This window comes from Tachysurus vachellii, chromosome 22 (assembly GCF_030014155.1).
Source record: "Tachysurus vachellii isolate PV-2020 chromosome 22, HZAU_Pvac_v1, whole genome shotgun sequence".
Lineage (NCBI taxonomy): Eukaryota > Metazoa > Chordata > Actinopteri > Siluriformes > Bagridae > Tachysurus > Tachysurus vachellii.
Window position 1 is genome coordinate 18,944,524 of NC_083481.1, and position 22,500 is coordinate 18,967,023.

Consider the following 22,500-nt stretch of genomic DNA (forward strand, 5'->3'; position numbering starts at 1 on the left):
TCACACACTCAGACACACACACTCACACACACACACACACACTCACACACACACACCCACTCACTCACACACACACACACACACACAGTCACACACACACTCACACACACTCACACACTCTGACACACACACACTCTCAGACACACACACTCACACACACACACTCTCAGACACACACACCACACACAGACACACACTCAGACACACACACACTCTCAGACACACACACCACACACAGACACACACTCAGACACACACACACTCTCAGACACACACACACACACACACTGTAGGATGCTGTATGCTGTGTTAGCCGGTATGGTATTGAGCCTAGAAGTGTTGATGCTATATTTAGAGCTGCCGCTGTCAAGCAGGATGTAATGACGAGGTTCGAGTCAGGGTCCGTTGCTATGGTAACACATGTGCGGCCCACCGCACAGCTCCACAAGCTTTTAGAAATCATATCTATGCAGATTCATTTTTCAGTTACCTTTTTAATATTCATATTACAGAACAGAGTGGAATTTAATGATTTAATATGACCTGTGTGTGTGTGCTGATGAGTCTAAGAAACTCTTCACACACACACACACACACACACACACACACACACACACACACACACACACACACACACACACTGATTTTGCACTGATCTTGGCTGACAGATACCCCTGCAGCAATCTGTGTGTGTGTGTATATGTCTGTGTATGTTAGTGTGTGTGTCTGTCTGTGTGTGTGTGTGTGTCTGTGTGTGTGAATGTGTGTATGTGTGTGTGAGTGTCTGTGTCTGTGAATGTGTGTATGTGTGTGTGAGTGTGTGCATGTGTGTGTGAGAGAGTGTGCATGTGATTGTGTGTGTCTGCCTCCCACGCTGATGTGTTTCACTCTGCCATGTCCCTGCAAACCCTCAAAGTCGTGCTCTCAGTCCTGAGGCTGTGTGTGTACAAGCCACACACACACACACACACACACACACACACTTACACTCACACACACTTACACTCACACACACACACTCACACACACTACAACAGGAACATCACTACACACAACAACTTACACTCATTAATATTTATGCCTCAATTTGACAATCTTTTCAATGTTACCATGACAACCATTATCTGTCCATCATTACCGTTAGTTAAAGTTAGTGTGTGTTTTGTGCTCAGTGTGAATTTGATTCATATTGAACCTCAGGAGACACTGAGCTCGCATGAAGGAACCAGATAATCCAAAGATTATGGAGAAGCCACTGAACCCACCTTGACTTAGAATAAGAAAAGAAGTAGTAGAGTAATAGTAAGTAATAACAGCACTGCTGTCAAAACACACACACACACACACACACACACACACACACACACACACACACCATTAATAAACATTCACTCAGGCTTGATTACAGGGCATTATTCATTTCTGAACACGTTTTTTTTATGTAAAGATGCTGTGATGTGTGTGTGTGTGTGTGTGTGTGTGTGTGTGTGTGATGAATTGCTCATGACTGTGTCTCTAACATGATGAGAGATTGACAGGAGAGGATAAGGGAAAGAGAGCCTGGAAATTGCAGAAGTAAGACAGGAAATAAAATTAGAGAAATTGTATGTATGGTGAAAAGAGAGTGAGAGAGAGAGAGAGAGAGAGAGAGAGAGAGAGAGAGAGAGAGAGAGACAGAGGGAGAGAGAGGTATATACAGATATCCTTTGTATAATGAACACTGCCTGAGCCTCTCTGACCAATCACAGCTCAGAAAAGACCCATAGACATGATCGTCGACCAATCAGAGCACACATGCAAACGATTTGATGCTCCAGCAACAGTTACTACACTGATGAGAGCAGCTTTTTAAGGGCGGAGCTTAATGACATCGTCAGCCAATGGGCGGGAAGACAGAAAGGGGGCGGTGCCATGTCCAATGACTGGCAGCAGGGAGAGACAGATTCAGAGGGAGGGAAGGAGAAGAAGGAGGCTTACATCTCATCCACCTCTCTCTCTCTCTCTCTCTCTCTCTTTCTCTCTCTCTCTCTCCTCCTTCAGCATCTGCATCTCATCGAGCATTCTCCTCTGTTTCTCCTGTGTGAGTATGAGTGTGTGTGTGTGAGTGTGTGTGTGTGTTACAGTGGAGAATATTTCTCTGCATCTCTCTGCTGGTACTTAGAGACTGTGCCCATCCGTTGCCTTGGCGATGGGCTGTAGGCTGTCAGGGCCGTGGATGAGCGACGGAACAATGGGGGTGAGTGTTCAATCTGTGTGTGTGTGTGTGTGTGTGTGTGTGTGTGTGTGTGTTTAAAGATGTGGACTGATCCTGTGGTCACGATGCAGTAGGTATTGCTAACAAGAATACTTGCCTACATGTATCTGTGTGTGTTGGCGTGATCTCTGCAGTCATATACATACACACACCTGTGTACAGTGTCGTAAGTGTTTATTTATGCTTTTCATCTTTCTTAGAATTACTTAAACACACACACACACACACACACACACGTATGATTATGTAGAGTACAGAAGTACACTTGGCAGGCTGGATGTGGATGCTGAGCCGTGCTGAAAGAGAAGGTCATTACTGTGAGCCTATTAATTTAATGACTAATTAACTAAACATATATGAGATTAACACATTACAGAAATTCGGCCACAGCCTCAGACAGGAAGAGGCTCAATGCTTTTATTCTCTCCATCAGATGATACCTCACATCTCATATCTGGGGTGCCAATAATTCTGAAAAAACCCAACAAATTTATAGCATTTAAAAATGCTGGTATTACAATACACCGTTTAATCTAAAAATATCTAAATATGTAACTGCATGTGTCAATATTTCTGCAGTCTGCTCCTTTCATCTCATGTACAGTGTGTGTGTGTGTGTGTGTGTGTGTGCGTGTGTGTGTGTGTTTTAGGTAAGTGCACAAGATCTGAGGTACATACGGAACCATGAGGCTCTACGGATCCTGGCCAGCTGCGAGCAACCAATCACAGTGCAGATTGAAGGGGGAAGGGGGCGGAGCTTACAGTATCATAGATCATCAGACAGCAGCACACAGGCAAAGCAACCATGGGACAATGTCTCCTCCGACAGGTGTGTGTGTGTGTGTGTGTGTGTGTGTGTGTGTGTGTGTGTGTATGTGTGTGTGTATGTGTGTATGTGTGTGTGTGATTAGCTAATGATACCACAGAAGATCATTGCTATCATGACTGGATGTTAGCGTGACGTGCCGTGTTCCTGTCTGGTTCTCAGGAGGTCGGAGAAACTCAGGGCTTTTAATAAACGATGGTCTAATTTTAATAAACAGGCTGCTGACAGATTCTGTGGGATTTAAAGAGAGGTGTGAAGAGACGGCAGGCGTGTGGAGGAGGAGATGGTTTACAGATACACTTCACACAATCAGGGCCTGTCACTCACAGAACACCTCCTACTTTTATAATCAAATGTTTTTTTTACAGATTCTTTCATTCAAGGTGCAGAAATGAATTAGAGACTGAAATAAATCACCTGTGAAGTGTGTTTACGAGTGTCAGACATCTGGATCCTGATGTTTCCTCCTTCTTTCTGGTGTCTGTGCCTGTGGTGGTGAAGAGAGATTCTCTCGTCTCATATTCTTAGTCAGATTGAAGTCTGAGGTTTGACTGGTTCTGTGTGTTGAACTGGTCATTGTCGTGTTGGGAGGTGAAGCTCATGACTGGAACACGTTTCCCTCCACCATGCTTCACTGGGGTGTTCTGTTGGGGTTCCACCTCTGTCCAGGCTGTGGATCTCACCAGCTCCTTCAGAGTTCTCCTTGTCCTCTTGGTTGTGTCCCTGACTAATCCCTTCTTTCTGTCACATTCTACTGTCGCACTCTTTACATTGTCAATAAGCTCTGAGGGAGATTCAGACTCTTGTATTTAATAATAAATTCCTGTAGCACGAGCAGCAAACTGAACCGACGCAGCGTGTCCTGGGGTGGATTAGCCTTCACCCTCATGGCTGGACACTGGTGTGTGCTACAGCAGAGCTGGAGCTAGCATGTGGATTGGAACTAGTAAAACTGGGAGAAAAATTAGCAATGTATGTGTGTGTGTGTGTGTGTGTGTGTGTGTTCTGGTGCGAGAGGATAAACTGTTCCTGCTGCAGGCTAACACACACACACAATGTTGTATTTACAGAGTCAGTTTTCTTCTGCAGAAACGAGGTCAGACTCAAAACATGCAATGTTACTGCAGCTGAGAGAGACAGCTCATACACACACACACACACACACACACACACACACATACACATACACACACACACACACACAAACACACTGTATCACATCCGTCCATATGACACACAACAGTGAGTGTGTATTACACTGGTGACCCTTACTGCTGTGTGACTGAGGTGAAATCACTGCTGTAGCCTCTTTCTGTCTCTCTCTCTATCATTCTGTGTCTCTCTATCATTCTGTCGCTCTCTATCATTCTGTGTCTATAATTCTGTCTCTCTCTCTATCATTCTGTCTCTCTCTCTATCATTCTGTCTCTCTCTCTATCATTCTGTGTCTCTTTATCATTCTGTCACTCTCTATCATTGTGTCTATCATTCTGTCTCTCTCTACCATTCTGTCTCTCTCTCTATCATTCTGTCTCTCTCTCTATCATTCTGTCTCTCTCTCTATCATTCTGTCTCTCTCTATCATTCTGTGTCTCTCTATCATTCTGTCTCTCTCTATCATTCTGTGTCTCTCTATCATTCTGTCGCTCTCTATCATTCTGTGTCTCTCTATCATTCTGTCGCTCTCTATCATTCTGTCTCTCTCTATCATTCTGTGTCTCTCTATCATTCTGTCGCTCTCTATCATTCTGTGTCTATCATTCTGTCTCTCTCTCTATCATTCTGTCTCTCTCTCTATCATTCTGTCTCTCTCTCTATCATTCTGTGTCTCTCTATCATTCTGTCACTCTCTATCATTGTGTCTATCATTCTGTCTCTCTCTACCATTCTGTCTCTCTCTCTATCATTCTGTCTCTCTCTCTATCATTCTGTCTCTCTCTCTATCATTCTGTGTCTCTCTATCATTCTGTCTCTCTCTATCATTCTGTGTCTCTCTATCATTCTGTCGCTCTCTATCATTCTGTGTCTATCATTCTGTCTCTCTCTCTATCATTCTGTCTCTCTCTCTATCATTCTGTGTCTCTCTATCATTCTGTCACTCTCTATCATTGTGTCTATCATTCTGTCTCTCTCTACCATTCTGTCTCTCTCTCTATCATTCTGTCTCTCTCTCTACCATTCTGTCTCTCTCTATCATTCTGTCTCTCTCTCTATCATTCTGTCTCTCTCTATCATTCTGTCTCTCTCTATCATTCTGTCTCTCTCTCTACCATTCTGTCTCTCTCTCTACCATTCTGTCTCTCTCTCTATCATTCTGTCTCTCTCTATCATTCTGTCTCTCTCTCTATCATTCTGTCTCTCTCTATCATTCTGTCTCTCTCTATCATTCTGTCTCTCTCTCTATCATTCTGTGTCTCTCTATCATTCTGTCACTCTCTATCATTGTGTCTATCATTCTGTCTCTCTCTACCATTCTGTCTCTCTCTCTATCATTCTGTCTCTCTCTCTACCATTCTGTCTCTCTCTATCATTCTGTCTCTCTCTCTATCATTCTGTCTCTCTCTATCATTCTGTCTCTCTCTCTACCATTCTGTCTCTCTCTCTATCATTCTGTCTCTCTCTCTACCATTCTGTGTCTCTCTATCATTCTGTCGCTCTCTATCATTCTGTGTCTCTCTATCATTCTGTCGCTCTCTATCATTCTGTCTCTCTCTATCATTCTGTGTCTCTCTATCATTCTGTCGCTCTCTATCATTCTGTGTCTATCATTCTGTCTCTCTCTCTATCATTCTGTCTCTCTCTCTATCATTCTGTCTCTCTCTCTATCATTCTGTGTCTCTCTATCATTCTGTCACTCTCTATCATTGTGTCTATCATTCTGTCTCTCTCTACCATTCTGTCTCTCTCTCTATCATTCTGTCTCTCTCTCTATCATTCTGTGTCTCTCTATCATTCTGTCTCTCTCTATCATTCTGTGTCTCTCTATCATTCTGTCGCTCTCTATCATTCTGTGTCTATCATTCTGTCTCTCTCTCTATCATTCTGTCTCTCTCTCTATCATTCTGTGTCTCTCTATCATTCTGTCACTCTCTATCATTGTGTCTATCATTCTGTCTCTCTCTACCATTCTGTCTCTCTCTCTATCATTCTGTCTCTCTCTCTATCATTCTGTCTCTCTCTCTATCATTCTGTGTCTCTCTATCATTCTGTCTCTCTCTATCATTCTGTGTCTCTCTATCATTCTGTCGCTCTCTATCATTCTGTGTCTATCATTCTGTCTCTCTCTCTATCATTCTGTCTCTCTCTCTATCATTCTGTGTCTCTCTATCATTCTGTCACTCTCTATCATTGTGTCTATCATTCTGTCTCTCTCTACCATTCTGTCTCTCTCTCTATCATTCTGTCTCTCTCTCTACCATTCTGTCTCTCTCTATCATTCTGTCTCTCTCTCTATCATTCTGTCTCTCTCTATCATTCTGTCTCTCTCTATCATTCTGTCTCTCTCTCTACCATTCTGTCTCTCTCTCTACCATTCTGTCTCTCTCTCTATCATTCTGTCTCTCTCTATCATTCTGTCTCTCTCTCTATCATTCTGTCTCTCTCTATCATTCTGTCTCTCTCTATCATTCTGTCTCTCTCTCTATCATTCTGTGTCTCTCTATCATTCTGTCACTCTCTATCATTGTGTCTATCATTCTGTCTCTCTCTACCATTCTGTCTCTCTCTCTATCATTCTGTCTCTCTCTCTACCATTCTGTCTCTCTCTATCATTCTGTCTCTCTCTCTATCATTCTGTCTCTCTCTATCATTCTGTCTCTCTCTCTACCATTCTGTCTCTCTCTCTATCATTCTGTCTCTCTCTCTACCATTCTGTGTCTCTCTATCATTCTGTCGCTCTCTATCATTCTGTGTCTCTCTATCATTCTGTCGCTCTCTATCATTCTGTCTCTCTCTATCATTCTGTGTCTCTCTATCATTCTGTCGCTCTCTATCATTCTGTGTCTATCATTCTGTCTCTCTCTCTATCATTCTGTCTCTCTCTCTATCATTCTGTCTCTCTCTCTATCATTCTGTGTCTCTCTATCATTCTGTCACTCTCTATCATTGTGTCTATCATTCTGTCTCTCTCTACCATTCTGTCTCTCTCTCTATCATTCTGTCTCTCTCTCTATCATTCTGTCTCTCTCTCTATCATTCTGTGTCTCTCTATCATTCTGTCTCTCTCTATCATTCTGTGTCTCTCTATCATTCTGTCGCTCTCTATCATTCTGTGTCTATCATTCTGTCTCTCTCTCTATCATTCTGTCTCTCTCTCTATCATTCTGTGTCTCTCTATCATTCTGTCACTCTCTATCATTGTGTCTATCATTCTGTCTCTCTCTACCATTCTGTCTCTCTCTCTATCATTCTGTCTCTCTCTCTACCATTCTGTCTCTCTCTATCATTCTGTCTCTCTCTCTATCATTCTGTCTCTCTCTATCATTCTGTCTCTCTCTATCATTCTGTCTCTCTCTCTACCATTCTGTCTCTCTCTCTACCATTCTGTCTCTCTCTCTATCATTCTGTCTCTCTCTATCATTCTGTCTCTCTCTCTATCATTCTGTCTCTCTCTATCATTCTGTCTCTCTCTATCATTCTGTCTCTCTCTCTATCATTCTGTGTCTCTCTATCATTCTGTCACTCTCTATCATTGTGTCTATCATTCTGTCTCTCTCTACCATTCTGTCTCTCTCTCTATCATTCTGTCTCTCTCTCTACCATTCTGTCTCTCTCTATCATTCTGTCTCTCTCTCTATCATTCTGTCTCTCTCTATCATTCTGTCTCTCTCTCTACCATTCTGTCTCTCTCTCTATCATTCTGTCTCTCTCTCTACCATTCTGTCTCTCTCTATCATTCTGTCTCTCTCTCTATCATTCTGTCTCTCTCTATCATTCTGTCTCTCTCTATCATTCTGTCTCTCTCTCTACCATTCTGTCTCTCTCTCTACCATTCTGTCTCTCTCTCTATCATTCTGTCTCTCTCTCTACCATTCTGTCTCTCTCTATCATTCTGTCTCTCTCTCTATCATTCTGTCTCTCTCTATCATTCTGTCTCTCTCTATCATTCTGTCTCTCTCTCTACCATTCTGTCTCTCTCTCTATCATTCTGTCTCTCTCTATCATTCTGTCTCTCTCTCTGCGAGTGAAATGTGTTAATATTCATGTAATCATGTGTGTGTTGATTCTTTAGAGAGGTTTTGTATGTAATTGTATATAGCACACAGCTGTGTGGAGGTGTGTGTGGATTTGTTAATGCTGCCTTCTGATTGGCTGATGTATATGCTTCCTTCAGGCCCTGCTACAGTCACATGACCCTGCCTGGTAACCATGGAGATGGAGGAAGATATGAGTATCTCCCAAACACTCCGCAAGACCTAGAGGACATGCAAGCAGTTCCACGTCATGTAGGTGCAGTGTGTGTGTGTGTGTGTGTGTGTGTGTGTGTGTGTGTGTGTGTGAACAGAACCCACACACTCCACCTAAATTATATCACTCACCTCTTTCCTTTAACAGTCCATCTCAGATGTCACTCCCCAGTATTTAGCAGACGCCGTTATCCAGAGCAACTTACATTTTATCTGATTTTATACAACTGAGCAATTGAGGGTTAAGGGCCTCGCTCAGGGGCCCAGCAGTGGCAGCCTGGTGGACCTGGGAATCGAACCTTCCGCTTGGTGGTCCAGCACCTTAACAACTAGGCTGCCACATCCCATACTTCTTTCTCCCATCCTCACATCTCTCTCTCTTTAGCTTTTAATCCATCACCTTTTTTTCTCTGTCAGGATCCTGAGTTCTCTCCTAAAGCTGCTGAGAAACAGAACTGTCTCCTCTCATGCTGCAACTCCAACATGGAGGAACCGAGCAGCTTCCAGAGCCAGGTCAGTTAGCACAGTGTGTGTGTGTTAAGTATTCGTTCCTGATTAAAGGAGATTAATAAAGTTATTAAACACTGATTAAATTGTACAGAACAATGAGACTGTTGGATTGTAAAATCACTCACTGCCTCGAACACCAAATGTTAGGCAGATATGTTGAGTGTTGCTAAGCAACCACATGCCATTAATCATCAAGACGTTGTGATAAAAAGAGCCAAGTGGAAGAGTTAAGATGTGTTTTACACACCAGCAGCGTTCAGAGGGAATCACTGCCTCCACGGATCATCATAGTGAAACATTATTCAAAATATTCAATCTCAATATCCAACAATTATCAAAGAAAAAATGACAGAAGGTCAAACCTTAAACAAGGTTATTATTGTTCTAATGATTATTTATTGTTATTATTAATGCTTGTAGACGGAGGATGAGGACTGCGTGTTGGAGAAGAAACTCGGGTATCTCCCCCTCCATCATGAGCTGGACAGCGGCCTCGGCTGGACGGATGGCAGCTTCCACCAGGGGGAGCTCTCAGGAGTGGAGACCGAGGAGGGGTTAGAGGAGTGCCACACACACCAGGGAGGTCGGGGAGCGCGAGTACGAGGAGGATCACCTTCGTCTGAGTCGTTCATTTCATCGGAGCTGAGCGACTCGGGCTTCTACAGCGTGAGCACAGCTGAATTCCTGCGCTTTCAGCGTCTGCTGGAGAAACGCATGCGGGTGTATAACTCACGCCTCCACCACCAGGGGGAGCTGCAGAACCTGTGCATGGACACACAGAAAGCACATCGTGAGCTGGAGGCCATCCCCGAGGCACTGGCCACACAGCAGGACAGCGAGTGCGTGGAGACGGACCTTCACCCACGGCAGATGGTCAGGGTTGCGTCCGTGCAGCTGCACAAAAGCGAGCGTCCTTGTCTGAACTGCCACAGCTCAAGCAGCGCCCCTATTTTCTCCACCTGCAGTTCACCCTGTGGCCTGCAGAGAGGGTACAGTAGTACTGCTGCAGGCATGCTAAGGAGGAGCAGGACACTGCATCACCGCCCGGTTCATGTGGAGCAGCGTAGGAGGGCGAGTCACCCGGCATCACCTAACTACCGCAGCGTGACATTAAACCGCTTCGGACACGTGCTACAGCAACAGTTAACTGAGGAAACTGAAGCAGATGTGCTGTACAATGCTAACTACCACATGCACCCTGTTAATCAGCCTGTGCCTAATGCTAATCATCGTACACATCATGCTAATCACCCTGTTCACCATGCTAATCATAGTACACATCATGCTAACCACCCTACTCTCCATGCTAGCTACTTTACACACCAAAGTAACCACCCTACACACAATTCCCATCTTGCTAACTACACCACATTGCATGCTAATCATTCTGCACAAACTATGCACCACGCTAACTATCTTACACACATTGCTAATCAATCTGCACACCATGCTAACAATTTAACACATTCTAAACAACAGGCTAATATTCCTCCACACCCCTATCATGTGACTCTTCCTGCCCAGAACACACAACACACTCGCACCACACTCACCTTACATGCTCCACACCACGGCAACACCCATGCTACGCTTCCCTCACAACACACACACCGCACCAACGAGACACACGCACCGTGCGACACACATCACGACCACTTCCATGTCCCCACCCCATACATGCAACACTCCCATGATATACCTGCAGCACATGCTGCATGCCACGCCCACATTACACTTCCAGTCCAAGACTCACACCGCATCCATGATAGGTTAACATCCGATAGCCACACCCACGCTATGTTCCCGGCACAGCACACACCCCATACGCACGCTACACTCCCAGCACAACACACACATTACACGTCACGGACACGCCCCAAGCATGCTATAAGCCAGCCCAGTCTCTCCAGCTCCAATGATGACCACCATTTTGCTCCGCTTCCAGAGTCCTACTGCCATGATAACAGGGGGAGGAGCTTCACTGAGCCACTTACAGGTGGAAGACAGGAACGTGAGAAAGAGACTTCAGGAGATCGAGAAAGAGGGCGGTTCCATACGCTCAGTCACACTCCCTCTCAGGAAGGAAATGACACTTGGCCCAAAACAACCAATCGGCATGGTCCATACAGCACCCTCGAGGGTCACATGACCACAACGACATCTTCAGCATGCAAATCTCCCGCAGGAGTGGTGAACCCGCGGGCGATGCGTAACCAGCTGCTGCGTGAGCGTGCACTAAGGCTAGCAGATGAGCGCAGCGGTGGCATTAGCACAGATGATGAGACCAACGTGGAGATCCGGAGGGCGGGTCGCTATTGGAGCCGCTCAGAACGGCGGGAACAGGTGCTGCAAAAACAACGACAGAAGCGGGAAGCTCTCAGAGGGGGCGGAGCTAACAGCAACACCAGCATGGGTGGAGACAGCAGCGGATACAGTGTGCTGATGGAGTTGAGTCAGAGGAAATTGAGTCGTCTCAGGAACAGGAAGCTGCTGGACGACTGGACGACGGTAGAGGAGCTGCTGACTCACGGAACACGACTCGGAACTCATGATGAACACATCCAGATCCCAAACTCCCTCCTCACCGTCACCACTGTATAACCACACACACACACACACACACACAGTGTGGCATTATGGGAAATTTACTCAGCTATACGCCCTCTACCCAGGCAGGAAGGATTCTGATTGGTTATGTGTCACAGCCAATGAGAGCTGAGAGTTAGTTTTTATTTCATTTTGGCTTTTTCTTCTTCTTTTTTTTGATGACATTCAAAACGTGGCAATTAGCACATTAACGTTTGTTTTGTTTATCCCAAGGCCGCATTCAGCACAAAATGTTAGATTATTAGCTTACATCTGACTAACATCCTGCAGCAACAAGTTTATTAAAGCACGAAGGGAAACAGTGACATACCAGCATCTTAAATTCAGACTGAAATGTTAACCAGCGTTTTATAGACTGCAGACTTTTACAGACTTTATTAGCGAATAAACAAATCAACTCCCTCATACTTATAGTGGAGTATGAGGATGATGAGGATGATGAGGATGATGAGGATGATGCTAACTGCAGGAGTTTAGCTTCCACACATCACACACACCTGACAGGTGATTTAACTCATTTCCACTGGTCCCCTCACATCATAATCCTCTCTACAATTTGAAGACATTTGTCTGAGTAAATCTCCCACAAGCCTTTGCGTGTACGTGTGTTTTACTGCCTTGACCACATGAGGCTACCTCCTGTCTCCATGGTAACTGTATATCAGTGTTTTACAGCTCTGTAGTGTAGAGCTCTTTTAATGAGACACAGTACACTTCAATTCTCCTCACACACACACACAAACACACATACGGTACCTGACAGAAGTAAGTGCACCCCTCACATTTATGTAAATATTTTATTCTATCTTTTCATGTAACAACACTGAAGAAATGACACCGTGGTCCAGTGTAAAGTAGTGAGTGTTCAGTCTGTATAACAGTGCCAGCGGTTTAGACATTAATGGGTGTGTGTTGAGTTATTTTGAGGGGAACACAAACTGAACACTACTTTACACTGGAGCACAGTCATTTCTTCATTTTTGTCACATGAAAAGAAATAATAAAATGTGAGGGGTGTATTTACTTCTGTCAGAGATATGTGTGTGTATATATAATGTGTGTGTGTATGTGTGTGTTTATAAAAAAAAGGCGTAAATGCTGCAATCTGATTGGACCACCTAGAGCAATATGGCACCGTGTATACGGCGGCTCTGAGACGCACTGAAAAAAACCCCCCAGACAATTTATGGTCTCAATGGTGCTAATGAGAGCTAATGATTTTTTTAGAATGAATCAGAGGTAAACTTTCTCAAAGGTCAACACATTTGCACAAAAAAAATAACGATGTCAGATTTCACTGATTGTCTTCCAGCAATGTGGGCGTGGCTCTTTACAATCTGACCCCGCCCATCACCTGAGACGATCATTAAACCAGTTACTCTGGGAAAAAAGCATCCAAAGCCAAACACTATCTCTCTCTCTCTCTCTCTCACACACACACACACACACACTCACACACACACAAAAACTGGACAGGAAGTGAAGAAGCAAGTGGGGAAGAGAAGATCAGATAAATGATAAACAGGAAGTGATGTAGGAGACCAGACAAGACAGGAAGTAGTCATTAGTCAGATCTTTATGAAGTCATTAGTTGTGTAGATAATTATTTTTTCTTGTGCTCACACTTTGATGTCATAAAGAGAGAGATTTTTATGATGATTTGTAAATTCTGTGTGTATATGAAGGTGTGCTGGACCTCCTCAGTGACTCAACCCTGACACTTTGATGTTTTTGATGTTCTCATGTGAAAACATTTTGCAGTAATATGAGGAGATTTTCTTATTTCACTGATGGGAGTCTGAACATTTTGTCCTTCAGCTTTTCAGTTTGAGTGTTTAAAAAGTTTCTATTTATTTGTGGCTGCTTGCAGATTTGATTCGAGTTTCATTGTACCAGTGAATTTACTTCTGAATTTTTTATTCGATTTTACTTGATGAACATCAGGATGTTTGGTTTCCTCATTTGCACTGAGACACGCCCTGAAGTGTTTACAACGCCGTCCTCACGGTCAAGACCACGCCCAAGACCACGCCCACACCAGTTCTCCCAGTTACATGAGTTTGATGAAGTCACTTTTACTCTCCACTGTTGCACACACACACACACACTACGGTCTTGAGGACGGATTCATATTTTTGCCTAAATCGTGGCATTTGATTGGCCACGCCCACACACACCCTGCAGGAACCATGTGTTTGGGTTCTCTTTATAAATCTGATGTTCATGTGATTGTAATAAAGATGAGATTTTAATTATCTACTAAAATCTGTATCATTTAGTTTCTCTCAAAGTGTGTGTGTGTGTGTGTGTGTGTGTCCGTCCACAGCTCACCATCACCCTGGAAGTAGATTTATTTATTTATTGATATTTCTTTAAAAACTAACAAAACAATGAGCTTCAATAAAGGAAGATATTGCAGCTCTGATTAAAACCTTACAGTCCGCAGCAGCTGAGAACACATTTACGGAGACTTTAGCAGGTTTACAAAGAATACAAAACAAAATGTAGCACTTTTGGACCAAAAAGATGACTTGGACAGTCGAGCTAAAGGTTCTAGAGGAGAGATATAAATGCCAATCTACAGTTAAAGCATGGACCACGATGTTGTTGTAAAACCTCCCAAATTGGAATCTTGCAGAAGAAACCCACAGGAAAGCAAACCTCCTGCCTGTTAATTGAGTTTTCAGGTAAAGTAAAAAGCACAAAGGTGGGACAACATGAGACAAAATACTCTCCTGGCCTCAGTCCTAAAGTCCATCAGCAGGAGGACGTGTGATTCCAGCTGCTTCCTCCAGCATGAATACAAGTTCATCAGGAGGATGAAACTTTACTCTGTAACACCTTCATGATTGGTGCAGTGCTACACCTACACAAGTCTGATCCTGTAGACAGGACTATTAGACAGGACAATGGACTTGGGGAATAAAGTGTAAGAAAAAAAGGTTTATATGGCTGGTTATAGGCCTTTGAATGCCTTATTATTATTATTATTATTATTATTATTACATTGTCATATTCCTCTATGACATCACAGACCATTACCTCATACTGTACACACTACCTGTAGAACAGACTAACTGTGTCTCAGCACGTTATCGACTCAGTAGAACTATTATTCTGACCACTAAAGACAGATTCACAAATAACCTGCCTGATCTGTCTGGACTTCTTACTGTACCCTTAAACACAAACCATCTAGATGTAATGACTAACAGCATAGACACTATATTCACTAGTACATTAGACACTGTTGTCCCATCAGATTACAGAAGGTTAGAGATAAAACACCTGCACCGTGGTATAATAGTCATACTCACACCCTCAAGAGAGAAACAACCTGTAACCTCGAGCCAAAGTGGAGAAAAACTAAATTAGAGGTTTTTATAATTGTGTATAAGGAAAGTATGTCCAGCTATAGACAGGTTCTAAAAGCTGCTAGGGCTCTGAGCACCTGAGATCACTTACAAAATTACACAGGTATTCATGGACAAGCTTTAAGTTGGTTTAGATCCTACCTGTCTGATCGATACCATTTTGTAGAATTAAATGGTGAATCCTCCAGTTTATTGACAGTTAATTATGGGGTCCCTCAAGGATCAGTTCTAGGACCTCTGCTTTTCTCGATATACATGCTTTACATTAGGGAACATTATTAGAAGACATGGGATTAGTTTCCATTGTTATGCTGATGATAAAAATGACAAGCTTTACATCTTCCCAGCTGACTGAACCATTAACAAGCAAGAATTCATGGCCATGCAATAAAAAAATGTGTTCATAACGGCAGACAAATGGGCCACAAAAATTAAATGAGGGAGAAAAAAAAATCTGATGCTGCTCAAAAACTAACAATGAATAAAAGCCAATGTTGTTAGTAGTTAATGTCTTTAACACATCCAAGACTTATAATATGTAAAAAAATAAAATCCAGTTCGCTTTATATTTATATTAAAAATACGTCATTTTGGGTGTAATTTTAGGCAAATTTGTGATGTCACTAATTAAATTAGTAATTAAGAAGTAAAAACTTAAAAAATGTAGTAGTTCTGATTAGAATTGAGTTTGATTAACAGTTTCATGCAAAACATTTTTTTTGCAGGTTTAAACTAGATATAGAACATTACATTAAATAGAACATTACAGACCTGGTCAAAAAAACATGTTATATAAAGGTTTGTCCCAGAAAGTCCTCTAGCTAAACAGAAAGATATGGCCAAAAATGTGGAAACTCTAATGGACAAAAACATCCTCAAGTCTCCACCAGGGTTAATAAAAATATCATTAAAAATGTTTGAGCAGTGTGAAACCTCAGAACCCAGGATTCCCTTTAGCTTGAGTTCATAATGTGAAAACCATAAACAGGTAAATGGAACCAGCACCGAGATCTCAGGATCCACCTTATAACACACACACACACGGACCCGGACACACAAAGACACTCAGACAGACATGTGGACACAGACACATGCAGTGGGGCCACATGGACACTGACGGCTAAAATAAGAGAAAGTTACTGATGTATTCCAGGTTCAGAATTCATTTTATTCCAAAGCTTTTTTTCTTCCTGGACTAAAAAAAAAAAAGGAAGAACCTCATGCAGACAGCTCTCTCGCTCTGTCACACACTCACACACACACACACACACACACACACACACACATACACACATACACACATACACACAGGAAGTGGCTGTAGCTTGTATAAAAAAAAATGGGGAAATAATGAACATGACTAGACAGCTAATGCTGAGAGGAAAACTTTCTAGAGAACAATATCCAGTCTCTCCCTCAATCCCTGTCCATCGGCAGGAAGCTCCATGTTCTGGGGAATGAATCGTGTCCCATCTGTCGTGTCCCCACACTGATCCTGGAACAGTTAGAAGTGTAACATCCTGAGTTTCCCCACACTCAGCACATCTATAGTCTTTTACAGTGTTGAGTCTCCACACAGACAGGGGGCGCCGCAGTCTCACACCATCAGTCCTTCAACACTCAGTCCAGCCCATGAACATCATGCGGTTTGTACACTGATGTGACGACACTTCCTGTAAACACAACACACCCAGAAACAGTAAGTGTAACACAAATCAAGGCTGTGTCCCAAATCAGCTGTGTGTGTGTGTGTGTGTGTGTGTGTGTGTGTGTGTGTGTTCTTATCAGGATTCAGTGTAATAATTAACATTATACTGAACACATATAACACTGTCTCTGTGGGGAGGGAAGAAGGAGCTTCTCAATCAATCATCTAATATCTAATATATCTCAGAATGATGTGAAGATCTCAACATAAACACACACATACATATAGACGGGTACACACACACTCATACACACACACACACACACACACACTCTTACACAAACTCTTACACACTCCCTCACTCATTCACACACACTCTCTCACACACTCTCTCACACACACACACTCTCTCACTCTCTCACACACACACACACACACATACTCTCACTCATACACACACACACTCACACAAACTCTTACACACTCCCTCACTCATTCACACACACACTCTCACACACTCTCTCTCTCTCACACACACACACACACTCTCACTCATACACACATACTCACAAACACACACACACTCTTACACAAACTCTTACACACTCCCTCACTCATTCCCACACACACTCTCTCACACACATTCTCACACACACACATACTCTCACTCATACACACTCTCACTCACACACACACACACTCTTACACACTCCCTCACTCATTCACACACACACACGGAAGGGTACACACACATACACATACACACACATACACACGGGTACACAGGGGTACACACACACACACACATGGAAGGGTATATACACACACACACACACACACACACACACACACACACACACACACACAGTTCTCAGGGGGAACAGGACAGGAGCGGAGCGGAGCAGGAAGAACAGGGAGCAAGCCGATAGTAGCTGCGACCAGACACACAGGAAGTACATTTGCACAGAAAGTTACTGAAACTTTATTAAAAGCAGCCCAACACACAGAGACATCCCACTCCGCTTTAGAGACAGGACGTCTGGCAGAACTGCCCCAACACACAGAGACATCCCACTCCGCTTTAGAGACAGGACGTCTGGCAGAACTGCCCCAACACACAGAGACATCCCACTCCGCTTTAGAGACAGGACGTCTGGCAGAACTGCCCCAACACACAGAGACATCCCACTCCGCTTTAGAGACAGGACTTGTTTTGCTTTAAGGGGTGGGGCAGCTCAGCCCAGGAGGCAGGGTTGTTGCTTCTGAGCAGACACTGGCTGGAGGCAAGCGTGTAGCAGGGATCAAATGTGGAATGTGGTCTTACCCTTTAGTCCTGCCCCGTCCAACTCCGCCCCTCTGTCTCTCTCTCTGTCCAACAGTTTGGGTCTAAATGCCGAATCTTTCTCTTTACCTTTCGATCCCTTCGGACGGCCGGCAGCCTTCTTCTTCGACTTCCCGTCTCCCTTCACCCCCAACAATGGGTGCACCTCTGAGAGACAGGAAACAGGGGGGGGGGGGGATTTGGCAAACCAAATGATTAAGACACAAAAATAAAATGATCTGATTGGAAGAAACAAAACAAAATCAGAGTAAAGTGTAATAAAGTGTACAGCAGAAAACCTGAACAATCAGAGACAACAAGCTGAGGAACACAATGACAAGGTACAGGGGACACAGACAGGGGACACAGACAGGGGACACAGAGAGGGCGATACAGACAGGGGACACAGAGAGGGGACACAGACAGGGGACACAGAGAGGGCGATACAGAGAGGGGACACAGAGACAGTGATACAGACAGGGGACACAGAGAGGGGACACAGAGAGGGGACACAGAGAGGGGACACAGAGAGGGGACACAGAGAGGGCGATACAGAGAGGGGACACAGAGAGGGCGATACAGAGAGGGGACACAGAGAGGGCGATACAGAGAGGGGACACAGAGACAGTGATACAGACAGGGGACACAGAGAGGGGACACAGAGAGGGGACACAGAGAGGGCGATACAGAGAGGGGACACAGAGAGGGCGATACAGAGAGGGGACACAGAGACAGTGATACAGACAGGGGACACAGAGAGGGGACACAGAGAGGGGACACAGAGAGGGGACACAGAGAGGGGACACAGAGAGGGGACACAGAGAGGGCGATACAGAGAGGGGACACAGAGAGGGCGATACAGAGAGGGGACACAGAGACAGTGATACAGACAGGGGACACAGAGAGGGGACACAGAGAGGGGACACAGAGAGGGGACACAGAGAGGGCGATACAGAGAGGGGGGACAGAGAGGGCGATACAGAGAGGGGACACAGAGAGGGGACACAGAGAGGGCGATACAGAGAGGGGACACAGAGACAGGGATACAGACAGGAAACACAGACAGAGGACACAGATAGGGGGACACAGAGAGGAGACACAGACAGGGGACACAGACAAGGGACACAGACAAGGGACGCTCTCACCATCACTCGGGACTCCCTGCAGTTCAATGGTTGTAGTTCGAGCTTTCTTTTTGGGTGGAGCTCCGTCCTGAGACGACAGTCTCTGCTTCTTGTCTGTGGAGGTGTTGTGGGTGGAGCCATCCTCAGAGGTGGAGCCCTGACCATCAGGAGGCGGGCCAAACGGGTTTTCCTCAGGATCCTCAACCTCAGGAGCGATGGGTAAATACAGGAGTGCCTTATAGTCCTCCAGTTCCTCATCACTAACACACACACACACACACACACACACACACACACACACACAGGGTGGTAAGAGCGTTGTCATGGTTACAGTGTCTCACATTATCTGCTCTGTTATTCACACAAACAGATACAGTGAAGGATTCTGAAGAAAGCTCTGAGTTTAAGCTCATTATCATTAGTAGGTTTGCAGTTAAAATAAAGACACATCATTATTTTATGGCCTGCAGTAAACAGTCATTTGTCTTCTTATTATTTTGAATTGTAACTCTGACCTGCTACAGAAAGCTGGTATTGGATCAACAGACGTCACGTCCACCTCCTCATCCTCAGCAGCATTCGCTCCTAACACACACTCAGGTTATACATGTAGTCATTTTAGGCTTTAATTACTTTCATTTACATCATGGTGATGGGATTCGTGGAGGCTGTGGAGTAGAGTGTGTGTGTGTGTGTGTGTGTGTGTGTGTGTGTGTGTGTGTGTGTGTTAGTAAAACCTGTCTGTTCTGGTTCACTCTTATCCTCATCCTCGATGTCGAACTCAGACTCTCTCTCCTCGTACTCCACGTTCTCGTCCAGCTCTTTGAAGTCGGGGGCGAAGGCGCTCCAGTTCTCCTACAGGAGCAGACAGAAGTGAGTCTAACACTGTCACACTAACACTGTCACACTAACACTGTCACACTAACACTGTCACACTAACACTGCTGACATCACTCTCAGCACACACACTAACACTGTCACACTAACACTGTCACACTAACACTGTCACACTAACACTGTCACACTAACACTGCTGACATCACTCTCAGCACACACACTAACACTGTCACATTAACACTGTCACACTAACACTGTCACACTAACACTGTCACACTAACACTGTCACACTAACACTGTCACACTAACACTGTCACACTAACACTGTCACACTAACACTGTCACATTAACACTGTCACATTAACACTGTCACACTAACACTGTCACATTAACACTGTCACACTAACACTGTCACACTAACACTGTCACACTAACACTGCTGACATCACTCTCAGCACACACACTAACACTGTCACACTAACACTGTCACACTAACACTGTCACACTAACACTGCTGACATCACTCTCAGCACACACACTAACACTGCCACATTAACACTGCCACACTAACACTGCCACACTAACACTGCCACACTAACACTGCCACACTAACACTGCCACACTAACACTGCCACACTAACACTGCCACACTAACACTGCCACACTAACACTGCCACACTAACACTGCTGACTTCCACACAGATTTCTACACACCACTTGGTTTTGGGCCCAGATGGAAACCACACCACTGGAGATGGAGGCGATGATCGGCCGCACAGGATGCCACTGCAGGCAGGACACACACACACACACACACACACACACACACACAAACACACACACACACACACACATCAGAGGACAAATAAATTTGAATCACTTTTTCCCATAAATCAGATTCAGACCCATAGAGTTTAGTTCACTGTAAGAACAAATGATTGAACACTCAGGAAAGTCTAACTGTCTGTTACCGCTACGTCCAGCAGCAGCTCTCCACGAGTGCCATGGAGGATCTTCACCAAGTTCCCAATGCTTTTCTCCCAGATGTAGAGAGCGTGTTGACGAGCCGAGCCTGCCACGATGTACTCCCCATCACCTGAGAAACAACATCGCTTCCATGGAGTCCTGAACACACACACACATTATACCACAGTTTATATCACAGACAATCTGTGTGTGTGTGTGTGTGTGTGTGTGTGTGTGTGTGTGTTGACCTGTTGACAAGGTCCTGTAGTTTCTGCATTGGTTCTGGTTCTCCATCTCTCCCACAGGTGAGAATCTCTCTGCCATCATACACCCTGATAATGCGATCTGCTGTGTTAATGAGGAAACAGCTAGAGGAGAGAGAGAGAGAGAGAGAGAGAGAGAGAGAGTGAGTGAAAGAGAGAGAGAGAGAGAGAGAGAGAGAGAGAGAGAGAGAGAGAGAGAGAGAGAGAGAGAGAGAGAGAGAGAGAGTGAGTGAAAGAGAGAGAGAGAGAGAGAGAGAGAGAGAGAGAGAGAGAGTGAGTGAAAGAGAGAGAGAGAGAGAGAGAGAGAGAGAGAGAGAGAGAGAGAGAGAACTATATTTACAATATATTTTGAATATTATTGAGTAAAGTTTGTAAGTGTTTGTACAGAACAGCAGTCAGTACTAGTGGCTGTGAGGATGTGGACAATCAGGTCAGGTGTGTAATGAGACAGTAGATTGTACACACTCACCTGCCCTTGCGTGCAAACTCGATGGATTTGATTGCGGTGGAGTTACTGGTTCCTGTGGTCACTCTGAACGATGCTACCAGGTCCTGAGTGTTCGTGTTCAGCACCAAAATCTGTTATAATAAAAAGAGACAAGTGTGTGAGTGTGTGCGAGTGTGTGAGAGAGGGTGTGTGAGAGAGTGTGTGTGAGAGAGTGTGTGTGAGAGAGCGTGTGTGAGAGAGCGTGTGTGAGAGAGCGTGTGTGAGAGAACGTGTGTGAGAGAACGTGTGTGAGAGAACGTGTGTGAGAGAACGTGTGTGAGAGAACGTGTGTGAGAGTGTGTGTGTGTGAGAGAGTGTGTGAGAGCGCGTGTGTGAGAGAGCGTGTGTGAGAGAGCGTGTGTGAGAGAGCGTGTGTGAGAGAGCGTGTGTGAGAGAGCGTGTGTGAGAGAGCGTGTGTGAGAGAGCGTGTGTGTGTGAGAGAGTGGACACAGGACTGATGTAGATTGACACAGAGCTGAGATGATGTGTGGTTATGAACACAGAACACCAGATCATGTGTAGTACTGAGATCATTAACAAGCTCCCAGCTCAGTAAATGGAGCCCAGCACCGATCAGTGTGAGGGATGTTGCTGGTGTGTGTTTGACGTGTCCTGACCAGAGGGAGCAGACAGGGTGGATGTGTGCACTGTTTGACGTGTCCTGACCTTGCCCTTGGCGTTTCCTGTGTAAATAAACTCTCCCCTCCTGTCGAACGATGCGACCACGTTCAGGTCCGAGTCGTCGTCCACTGGTAGAACCACGTGTTTGGAGTCTGACAGTGTGAGGAGCACCGGCGCTGACTTCATTGGACACACCAGCACCTTGTCTCTGATACAAACACACACCATCATTATTTACGTAACGCATGATTGGCTGA

At 44.6% G+C, this 22,500-nt stretch overlaps 2 protein-coding genes across 3 annotated transcripts in view; one reads left to right on the forward strand and one right to left on the reverse strand.

The window, feature by feature from the left end:
* Nucleotides 1-1,749: 1,749 nt before the first annotated feature.
* On the forward strand, nt 1,750-13,785 carry LOC132837977 (uncharacterized). The gene is made up of 5 exons (XM_060858037.1): nt 1,750-2,236; nt 2,905-3,083; nt 8,413-8,524; nt 8,903-8,998; nt 9,416-13,785. The coding sequence occupies exons 1-5, from the start codon at nt 2,189-2,191 to the stop codon at nt 11,594-11,596; spliced, it is 2,616 nt and encodes an 871-aa protein (XP_060714020.1). The 5' UTR covers nt 1,750-2,188; the 3' UTR covers nt 11,597-13,785.
* A 2,442-nt stretch (nt 13,786-16,227) lies between these two features.
* rbbp5 (retinoblastoma binding protein 5) overlaps nt 16,228-22,500 on the reverse strand; it is an 8,270-nt gene continuing 1,997 nt past the window's right edge. The window contains exons 5-14 of one of the 2 annotated variants that reach the window (XM_060857889.1): nt 22,289-22,451; nt 21,605-21,714; nt 21,121-21,240; nt 20,878-21,031; nt 20,621-20,692; nt 19,807-19,924; nt 19,585-19,654; nt 19,091-19,329; nt 18,036-18,113; nt 16,228-16,649 (exon numbers count right to left, since the gene is read on the reverse strand). In XM_060857889.1, the coding sequence (XP_060713872.1) occupies nt 16,597-16,649; nt 18,036-18,113; nt 19,091-19,329; nt 19,585-19,654; nt 19,807-19,924; nt 20,621-20,692; nt 20,878-21,031; nt 21,121-21,240; nt 21,605-21,714; nt 22,289-22,451 (1,177 nt within the window). In that variant the 3' untranslated portion in view covers nt 16,228-16,596. Of the gene's footprint in view, nt 16,650-17,948; nt 18,114-19,090; nt 19,330-19,584; nt 19,655-19,806; nt 19,925-20,620; nt 20,693-20,877; nt 21,032-21,120; nt 21,241-21,604; nt 21,715-22,288; nt 22,452-22,500 lie in introns of both variants that reach the window. The other variant, XM_060857888.1, reaches the window with a different exon arrangement.

Bases quoted from the DNA above. Each gene is read 5' to 3' on its own strand.
- LOC132837977 (XM_060858037.1), top strand. From the start codon at position 2,189: ATGGGCTGTAGGCTGTCAGGGCCGTGGATGAGCGACGGAACAATGGGG. The intron at 2,237-2,904 runs GTGAGTGTTCAA...TGTGTGTTTTAG, and splicing joins TGAGCGACGGAACAATGGGG to GTAAGTGCACAAGATCTGAG. The intron at 8,525-8,902 runs GTAGGTGCAGTG...TTTCTCTGTCAG, and splicing joins TGCAAGCAGTTCCACGTCAT to GATCCTGAGTTCTCTCCTAA.